Source organism: Oncorhynchus mykiss, chromosome 6, assembly GCF_057628025.1.
Source record: "Oncorhynchus mykiss isolate SJ-2025 chromosome 6, ASM5762802v1, whole genome shotgun sequence".
In the NCBI taxonomy this organism is placed as follows: domain Eukaryota; kingdom Metazoa; phylum Chordata; class Actinopteri; order Salmoniformes; family Salmonidae; genus Oncorhynchus; species Oncorhynchus mykiss.
Window position 1 is genome coordinate 800,656 of NC_143027.1, and position 11,331 is coordinate 811,986.

Below are 11,331 nucleotides of genomic sequence, written 5' to 3' on the forward strand. Positions count from 1 at the left end.
TTATATTAGTTGTGGTAGTCACTGTGTTATAAACATAGGTACTAGATTATATTAGTTGTGGTAGTCACTGTGTTATAAACATAGGTACCAGATTATATTAGTTGTGGTAGTCACTGTGTTATAAACATAGGCACCAGATTATATTAGTTGTGGTAGTCACTGTGTTATAAACATAGGTACTAGATTATATTAGTTGTGGTAGTCACTGTGTTATAAACATAGGTACTAGATTATATTTGTTGTGGTAGTCACTGTGTTATAAACATAGGTACCAGATTATATTAGTTGTGGTAGTCACTGTGTTATAAACATAGGCACCAGATTATATTAGTTGTGGTAGTCATGGCATTATACAGTGTTATAAACATAGGCACCAGATTATATTAGTTGTGGTAGTCACTGTGTTATAAACATAGGTACTAGATTATATTTGTTGTGGTAGTCACTGTGTTATAAACATAGGTACTAGATTATATTAGTTGTGGTAGTCATGGAATTATACTGTGTTATAAACATAGGCACCAGATTATATTAGTTGTGGTAGTCACTGTGTTATAAACATAGGTACCAGATTATATTAGTTGTGGTAGTCACTGTGTTATAAACATAGGTACTAGATTATATTAGTTGTGGTAGTCACTGTGTTATAAACATAGGTACCAGATTATATTAGTTGTGGTAGTCACTGTGTTATAAACATAGGTACCAGATTATATTAGTTGTGGTAGTCACTGTGTTATAAACATAGGTACTAGATTATATTAGTTGTGGTAGTCACTGTGTTATAAACATAGGTACTAGATTATATTTGTTGTGGTAGTCACTGTGTTATAAACATAGGTACCAGATTATATTAGTTGTGGTAGTCACTGTGTTATAAACATAGGCACCAGATTATATTAGTTGTGGTAGTCACTGTGTTATAAACATAGGTACTAGATTATATTAGTTGTGGTAGTCACTGTGTTATAAACATAGGTACCAGATTATATTAGTTGTGGTAGTCATGGCATTATACTGTGTTATAAACATAGGTACTAGATTATATTAGTTGTGGTAGTCACTGTGTTATAAACATAGGTACCAGATTATATTAGTTGTGGTAGTCATGGCATTATACTGTGTTATAAACATAGGGACAATATTATATTAGTTGTGGTAGTCATGGCATTATACTGTGTTATAAACATAGGTACCAGATTATATTAGTTGTGGTAGTCACTGTGTTATAAACATAGGTACCAGATTATATTAGTTGTGGTAGTCACTGTGTTATAAACATAGGTACCAGATTATATTAGTTGTGGTAGTCACTGTGTTATAAACATAGGTACTAGATTATATTAGTTGTGGTAGTCACTGTGTTATAAACATAGGTACCAGATTATATTAGTTGTGGTAGTCACTGTGTTATAAACATAGGTACCAGACTATATTAGTTGTGGTAGTCACTGTGTTATAAACATAAGTACCAGATTATATTAGTTGTGGTAGTCACTGTGTTATAACCATAGGTACTAGATTATATTAGTTGTGGTAGTCACTGTGTTATAAACATAGGTACCAGATTATATTAGTTGTGGTAGTCACTGTGTTATAAACATAGGTACCAGACTATATTAGTTGTGGTAGTCACTGTGTTATAAACATAAGTACCAGATTATATTAGTTGTGGTAGTCACTGTGTTATAACCATAGGTACTAGATTATATTAGTTGTGGTAGTCACTGTGTTATAAACATAGGTACTAGATTATATTAGTTGTGGTAGTCACTGTGTTATAAACATAGGTACCACATTATATTAGTTGTGGTAGTCACTGTGTTATAAACATAGGTACTAGATTATATTAGTTGTGGTAGTCACTGTGTTATAAACATAGGTACTAGATTATATTAGTTGTGGTAGTCACTGTGTTATAAACATAGGTACTAGATTATATTAGTTGTGGTAGTCACTGTGTTATAAACATAGGTACTAGATTATATTTGTTGTGGTAGTCACTGTGTTATAAACATAGGTACTAGATTATATTAGTTGTGGTAGTCACTGTGTTATAAACATAGGAACTAGATTATATTAGTTGTGGTAGTCACTGTGTTATAAACATAGGTACTAGATTATATTAGATGTGGTAGTCACTGTGTTATAAACATAGGTACTATATTATATTTGTTGTGGTAGTCACTGTGTTATAAACATGGGCACCAGATTATATTAGTTGTGGTAGTCACTGTGTTATAAACATAGGTACTAGATTATATTAGTTGTGGTAGTCATGGCATTATACTGTGTTATAAACATAGGCACCAGATTATATTAGTTGTGGTAGTCACTGTGTTATAAACATAGGTGCTAGATTATATTAGTTGTGGTAGTCACTGTGTTATAAACATAGGTACTAGATTATATTAGTTGTGGTAGTCACTGTGTTATAAACATAGGTACTAGATTATATTAATTGTGGTAGTCACTGTGTTATAAACATAGGTACTAGATTATATTAGTTGTGGTAGTCACTGTGTTATAAACATAGGTACCAGATTATATTAGTTGTGGTAGTCATGGCATTATACTGTGTTATAAACATAGGCACCAGATTATATTAGTTGTGGTAGTCACTGTGTTATAAACATAGGTGCTAGATTATATTAGTTGTGGTAGTCACTGTGTTATAAACATAGGTACTAGATTATATTAGTTGTGGTAGTCACTGTGTTATAAACATAGGTACTAGATTATATTAGTTGTGGTAGTCACTGTGTTATAAACATAGGTACTAGATTATGTTAGCTGTGGTAGTCACTGTGTTATAAACATAGGTACTAGATTATATTAGTTGTGGTAGTCACTGTGTTATAAACATAAGTACTAGATTATATTAGTTGTGGTAGTCACTGTGTTATAACCATAGGTACTAGATTATATTAGTTGTGGTAGTCACTGTGTTATAAATTTAGGTACTAGATTATATTAGTTGTGGTAGTCACTGTGTTATAAATTTAGGTACTAGATTATATTAGTTGTGGTAGTCACTGTGTTATAAATTTAGGTACTAGATTATATTAGTTGTGGTAGTCATGGCATTATACTATATACATAGGCACCAGATTATATTAGTTGTGGTAGTCACTGTGTTATAAACATAGGTACTAGATTATATTAGTTGTGGTAGTCACTGTGTTATAAACATAGGTACTAGATTATATTAGTTGTGGTAGTCACTGTGTTATAAAAATAGGCACCAGATTATATTAGTTGTGGTAGTCACTGTGTTATAAATGTAGGTACTAGATTATATTAGTTGTGGTAGTCATGGCATTATACTATATACATAGGCACTAGATTATATTAGTTGTGGTAGTCACTGTGTTATAAACATAGGTACTAGATTATATTAGTTGTGGTAGTCACTGTGTTATAAACATAGGTACCAGATTATATTAGTTGTGGTAGTCACTGTGTTATAAACATAGGCACCAGATTATATTAGTTGTGGTAGTCACTGTGTTATAAACATAGGTACTAGATTATATTAGTTGTGGTAGTCACTGTGTTATAAACATAGGTACTAGATTATATTTGTTGTGGTAGTCACTGTGTTATAAACATAGGTACCAGATTATATTAGTTGTGGTAGTCACTGTGTTATAAACATAGGCACCAGATTATATTAGTTGTGGTAGTCATGGCATTATACAGTGTTATAAACATAGGCACCAGATTATATTAGTTGTGGTAGTCACTGTGTTATAAACATAGGTACTAGATTATATTTGTTGTGGTAGTCACTGTGTTATAAACATAGGTACTAGATTATATTAGTTGTGGTAGTCATGGAATTATACTGTGTTATAAACATAGGCACCAGATTATATTAGTTGTGGTAGTCACTGTGTTATAAACATAGGTACCAGATTATATTAGTTGTGGTAGTCACTGTGTTATAAACATAGGTACTAGATTATATTAGTTGTGGTAGTCACTGTGTTATAAACATAGGTACCAGATTATATTAGTTGTGGTAGTCACTGTGTTATAAACATAGGTACCAGATTATATTAGTTGTGGTAGTCACTGTGTTATAAACATAGGTACTAGATTATATTAGTTGTGGTAGTCACTGTGTTATAAACATAGGTACTAGATTATATTTGTTGTGGTAGTCACTGTGTTATAAACATAGGTACCAGATTATATTAGTTGTGGTAGTCACTGTGTTATAAACATAGGTACTAGATTATATTAGTTGTGGTAGTCATGGCATTATACAGTGTTATAAACATAGGCACCAGATTATATTAGTTGTGGTAGTCACTGTGTTATAAACATAGGTACTAGATTATATTTGTTGTGGTAGTCACTGTGTTATAAACATAGGTACTAGATTATATTAGTTGTGGTAGTCACTGTGTTATAAACATAAGTACTAGATTATATTAGTTGTGGTAGTTACTGTGTTATAACCATAGGTACTAGATTATATTAGTTGTGGTAGTCACTGTGTTATAAATTTAGGTACTAGATTATATTAGTTGTGGTAGTCACTGTGTTATAAATTTAGGTACTAGATTATATTAGTTGTGGTAGTCACTGTGTTATAAACATAGGTACTAGATTATATTAGTTGTGGTAGTCATGGCATTATACTATATACATAGGCACCAGATTATATTAGTTGTGGTAGTCACTGTGTTATAAACATAGGTACTAGATTATATTAGTTGTGGTAGTCACGGTGTTATAAACATAGGTACTAGATTATATTAGTTGTGGTAGTCACGGTGTTATAAACATAGGTAATAGATTATATTAGTTGTGGTAGTCACTGTGTTATAAACATAGGTACTAGATTATATTTGTTGTGGTAGTCACTGTGTTATAAACATAGGCACCAGATTATATTAGTTGTGGTAGTCACTGTGTTATAAATGTAGGTACTAGATTATATTAGTTGTGGTAGTCATGGCATTATACTATATACATAGGCACTAGATTATATTAGTTGTGGTAGTCACTGTGTTATAAACATAGGTACTAGATTATATTAGTTGTGGTAGTCACTGTGTTATAAACATAGGTACCAGATTATATTAGTTGTGGTAGTCACTTTGTTATAAACATAGGCACCAGATTATATTAGTTGTGGTAGTCACTGTGTTATAAACATAGGTACTAGATTATATTAGTTGTGGTAGTCACTGTGTTATAAACATAGGTACTAGATTATATTTGTTGTGGTAGTCACTGTCTTATAAACATAGGTACCAGATTATATTAGTTGTGGTAGTCACTGTGTTATAAACATAGGCACCAGATTATATTAGTTGAGGTAGTCACTGTGTTATAAACATAGGTACCAGATTATATTAGTTGTGGTAGTCACTGTGTTATAAACATAGGTACTAGATTATATTTGTTGTGGTAGTCACTGTGTTATAAACATAGGTACTAGATTATATTTGTTGTGGTAGTCACTGTGTTATAAACATAGGTACTAGATTATATTAGTTGTGGTAGTCATGGAATTATACTGTGTTATAAACATAGGCACCAGATTATATTAGTTGTGGTAGTCACTGTGTTATAAACATAGGTACTAGATTATATTTGTTGTGGTAGTCACTGTGTTATAAACATAGGTACTAGATTATATTAGTTGTGGTAGTCATGGAATTATACTGTGTTATAAACATAGGCACCAGATTATATTAGTTGTGGTAGTCACTGTGTTATAAACATAGGTACCAGATTATATTAGTTGTGGTAGTCACTGTGTTATAAACATAGGTACTAGATTATATTAGTTGTGGTAGTCACTGTGTTATAAACATAGGTACTAGATTATATTAGTTGTGGTAGTCACTGTGTTATAAACATAGGTACCAGATTCTATTAGTTGTGGTAGTCACTGTGTTATAAACATAGGTACCAGATTATATTAGTTGTGGTAGTCACTGTGTTATAAACATAGGTACTAGATTATATTAGTTGTGGTAGTCACTGTGTTATAACCATAGGTACCAGATTATATTAGTTGTGGTAGTCACTGTGTTATAAACATAGGCACCAGATTATATTAGTTGTGGTAGTCCTGACATTATACTGTGTTATAAACATAGGGACCAGATTTACATCAGTAACACTAATATGTTTGGACGTGGGTGGATGCACATGGATTGAATGTGTGTCATATATATACCTGCATTAGAAGGTGAGGTACCAGCTGAGGTGTTTCCACAGGTAGGTGATCGTCCTCCAGACACCGAGGACAGACAGTCTCCAGTGGGCTCATTCTTCACAACAACCTCCTGACTGGACAGCGTGGCTGGGCTACAGAGCCCCATCTCCTCCTCTTGAGCCTGCTGCCGTCGCAGAGCCACCTGCACACACAGAGAGAAAGAGGCACACACACACACACACAGAGAGAAAGAGGCACACACACACAGAGAGAAAGAGGCACACACACAGAGAGAGAAAGAGGCACACACACACACAGAGAAAGACACATACATGCACACCCACACACAGACACAGTTAGTTACTGTATTGAGGAAGGATAGAGACATGACAGACATACAAGCAGGAAGGTAGACACAGACAGACAGACAGACAGACAGACAGACAGACAGACAGACAGACAGACAGACAGACAGAGTTCCCACACACAGATTTCGCATACTCGTGGACCTCATTGGCCAGTTCCCACACCCAGATTAAGCCTGCTCCTGGACCTCATTGGCCAGTTTCCACACCCAGATTAAGCCTGCTCCTGGACCTCATTGGTCAGTTTCCACACCCAGATTAAGCCTGCTCCTGGACCTCATTGGCCAGTTTCCACACCCAGATTAAGCCTGCTCCTGGACCTCAATGGCCAGTTTCCACACCCAGATTAAGCCTGCTCCTGGACCTCATTGGCCAGTTCCCACACCCAGATTAAGCCTGCTCCTGGACCTCATTGGCCAGTTTCCACACCCAGATTAAGCCTGCTCCTGGACCTCATTGGCCAGTTCCCACACCCAGCCTGCTCCTGGACCTCATTGGCCAGTTCCCACACCCAGCCTGCTCCTGGACCTCATTTGCCAGTTCCCACACCCAGCCTGCTCCTGGACCTCATTGGCCAGTTCCCACACCCAGATTAAGCCTGCTCCTGGACCTCATTGGCCAGTTCCCACACCCAGATTAAGCCTGCTCCTGGACCTCATTGGCCAGTTCCCACACCCAGCCTGCTCCTGGACCTCATTGGCCAGTTCCCACATCCAGCCTGCTCCTGGACCTCATTGGCCAGTTCCCACACCCAGCCTGCTCCTGGACCTCATTGGCCAGTTCCCACACCCAGCCTGCTCCTGGACCTCATTGGCCAGTTCCCACACCCAGCCTGCTCCTGGACCTGATGTAAAATGCATGTGGAGAATATCTTTGGGTTTACTTTGACCACAGCCTGTTTTTAATTCATATTAGCTGTTATCTTTGTCCACCAAATCTACCTACACATGAAAATATAGGAATTCCTGCATGTCAGTGAACTTGGAAACAATTGGACATTACAAACTTTATAAAAAATGTATTGTCTCACAATCATATATCCTGAAGAAGGCTTACTGACAGACAGGGAGTGACTTCAGCTTCTTCCACTAGTAGTAGATTAGGTTACTCTACATGTAGCCTATCTGACTAAAGTATTGACCTTGAGTGAATTAGACAAATTCCACAAAGCCACCAGTCTCTCTGATCATCAGAGTTCGTCATAAACTTCCTTCACTTTGGACTCCGTTTTAGTAAGCTGCAAGCCCAAAGTGCCTTGTTAAAGTGCCTTGTTATAAAATTATAGTTTACAAATTACACTGAAGCATATATTTAAAGCAAAATTGATAGTGTACATTTTGGCACTATTCTAACATCGTATTTCAATAACCTGGATTCCATCCATGCTTCAGGTTATGTATTGGTCTACACATTTAGCTGTCTGTCTGAGGGAAACTCCAGCATGATGGTGTATTCACATTGTAGCAGATTGTAGCCACCAAGCTATTCAATGTATCCATGTCTCTAAACAAATGCCTTTGTTGTGATCAACTGTGTAAATACGGAACATAAACAAATAACTGTAGGATGAAAATAAAATAAATCTGACAGACTATTTGAAAACCACAGCAGCAAAACTGTAGCTAATAAATTATTGCTAACGTTAACTAGCTAAAGTTAGCTAGTTCCACACAGCACAATGCACAATCCACGTATGCATATAATTGCAAAACAGCATTATTTACATTTACTGTGGAAAAAAACCAATGCATAGCTTAATCGAAAGATCCTAATACAATGCACTATTGCAAACTACAGTAGTTCCCTACCTGGGCCGCCATAACTCTCTGCCGCTCCGCGATCAGTTTGCATTTCTGGCACTGGCAGTCTCTCCAGTTGCAGAAGCGCTTGTGTCCCTTCAGCGGCGACACGTAGCCGTGGTTCCTGCACCGGGAGCACTTGGGCATCCGCGGGGGTTTCTTTGCGGGAGAAGCGGACGGGGGACCGGCACACTCCAGCAGCTTGGTCTGCTCGTCGTCGCTCATTGTCGGGGTGGTAAGTGGTAGCTAGTGGTGATGGTGACCGTGGCTTCTGACCGGTTGCAGGAAAATCTTCAGCAAAAAAAAAAACGGATGCTCGGCGACCAACGGCTCTTCTCTCGCGACACAAGTGACAACTAGTACGGTGAGTTTATCTTATTGAAGTGTTTAATGTCGCGAGAAGTTGATGCAATATTGAGAACCTACAAGGTTACTGTCCCACGTGTACTCTCACCCTCCAACGTCACCGTGGACAGTTTGGCCCAAACTCAGCATTCCAGGCCGTAGGGGGGTGATGGCATGCCCGACCCAGCCCAGTCCTGGCGGGCACTCCTCTCCTCTACCCACTCGCTGACCAGATGAACCCTGGCACTGTATAATGAAGATCTATCTCGCAGGAAGTTGTTAAAACATAATGCTTTCCCTCAGAGTTAACGTAGGCAACAGGGCCAGGTCTATCAAACTTGGCCTTGCAAAGCCCTCTGAACGCCACCCAGTGGGCATACGACAGTGATCAAGACGTATTTTTCTGGTTGAAATGTGATCGGGACATCTAACCAGATCACAACTAGATTAAGACATATTTTTCATGATGTCTTTTTGGCGTCTTATTTTGATTAATATCTGGGTTTTGGTTGAAATCTGATTATATAAGTTATCTAAATGCTACTCAATTAATAGACACCAATTTACAGTATATAAACATGTGCATAGTGTTTGTGGGCCATGCACACATTGCATATAATACGCTATTCCAATTGGAGTAATGTTATTTTTCAGCAGGGGGATTCAGTTTAACGCATTTGGTAAACAAACAGTTGGCAGAGCGCACCAAAGCAGGTTAGGGTCTGGTGGCATATTGTACCCAGTCATCACACTGGGCTCGGGCATATTCCATTTGAGACTGTGGACTAATGCATTTCTTGTTGGACTGCATTTTTTGGACAAAGTTCATTTGGGAGATCCATTTGTACTATCAATGACTGTGAAGAGAACAGTGAATTAAATCTAGAAGCGGCCTTTTTTGGTTAATTGTGTCGATGAAGAACAAAAGATGCTGCACTGGATCTGGCTAAATTAATTAACGTCAGAAGTACCTGTATTGATCTGGCTAAATTAATTAACGTCAGAAGTACCTGTATGGATCTGGCTAAATTAATTAACGTCAGAAGTACCTGTATTGATCTGGCTAAATGAATTAACGTCAGAATTAACCTGTATTGATCTGGCTAAATTAATTAACGTCAGAAGTAACCTGTATTGATCTGGCTAAATTAATTAACGTCAGAAGTAACCTGTATTGATCTGGCTAAATTAATTAACGTCAGAATTAACCTGTATTGATCTGGCTAAATTAATTAACGTCAGAAGTAACCTGTATTGATCTGGCTAAATTAATTAACGTCAGAAGTAACCTGTATTGATCTGGCTAAATTAATTAACGTCAGAAGTAACCTGTATTGATCTGGCTAAATTAATTAACGTCAGAAGTAACCTGTATTGATCTGGCTAAATTAATTAACGTCAGAAGTAACCTGTATTGATCTGGCTAAATTAATTAACGTCAGAAGTAACCTGTATTGATCTGGCTAAATTAATTAACGTCAGAAGTAACCTGTATTGATCTGGCTAAATTAATTAACGTCAGAAGTAACCTGTATTGATCTGGCTAAATTAATTAACGTCAGAAGTAACCTGTATTGATCTGGCTAAATTAATTAACGTCAGAAGTAACCCGTATTGATCTGGCTAAATTAATTAACGTCAGAAGTACCTGTATTGATCTGGCTAAATTAATTAACGTCAGAAGTAACCTGTATTGATCTGGCTAAATTAATTAACGTCAGAAGTAACCTGTATTGATCTGGCTAAATTAATTAACGTCAGAAGTAACCTGTATTGATCTGGCTAAATTAATTAACGTCAGAAGTAACCCGTATTGATCTGGCTAAATGAATTAACGTCAGAAGTAACCTGTATTGATCTGGCTAAATTAATTAACGTCAGAAGTACCTGTATTGATCTGGCTAAATGAATTAACGTCAGAAGTAACCCGTATTGATCTGGCTAAATGAATTAACGTCAGAAGTAACCTGTATTGATCTGGCTAAATTAATTAACGTCAGAAGTACCTGTATTGATCTGGCTAAATGAATTAACGTCAGAAGTAACCTGTATTGATCTGGCTAAATTAATTAACGTCAGAAGTAACCTGTATTGATCTGGCTAAATGAATTAACGTCAGAAGTAACCTGTATTGATCTGGCTAAATGAATTAACGTCAGAAGTAACCTGCATTGATCTGGCTAAATTAATTAACGTCAGAAGTAACCTGTATTGATCTGGCTAAATGAATTAACGTCAGAAGTAACCTGTATTGATCTGGCTAAATTAATTAACGTCAGAAGTAACCTGTATTGATCTGGCTAAATTAATTAACGTCAGAAGTAACCTGTATTGATCTGGCTAAATTAATTAACGTCAGAAGTAACCTGTATTGATCTGGCTAAATTAATTAACGTCAGAAGTAACCTGTATTGATCTGGCTAAATTAATTAACGTCAGAAGTAACCTGTATTGATCTGGCTAAATTAATTAACGTCAGAAGTAACCTGTATTGATCTGGCTAAATTAATTAACGTCAGAAGTAACCTGTATTGATCTGGCTAAATTAATTAACGTCAGAAGTAACCTGTATTGATCTGGCTAAATTCGTCCACATCAGAAATAACCCATATTGATCTGGCTAAATTCATTCACATCAGAA

The 11,331-nt window shown here is 36.6% G+C and overlaps 1 protein-coding gene across 2 annotated transcripts in view; it reads right to left on the reverse strand.

Annotated features, from left to right (window-relative positions):
• Positions 1-8,591, reverse strand: part of dmrt1 (doublesex and mab-3 related transcription factor 1) — a 45,895-nt gene extending 37,304 nt beyond the window's left edge. The window contains 2 exon segments of one of the 2 annotated variants that reach the window (NM_001124269.1): positions 6,203-6,383; positions 8,355-8,591. In NM_001124269.1, the coding sequence (NP_001117741.1) occupies positions 6,203-6,383; positions 8,355-8,570 (397 nt within the window). In that variant the 5' untranslated portion in view covers positions 8,571-8,591. 2 annotated transcript variants of the gene reach the window in all.
• Between the last annotated feature and the right edge of the window lie 2,740 nt (positions 8,592-11,331).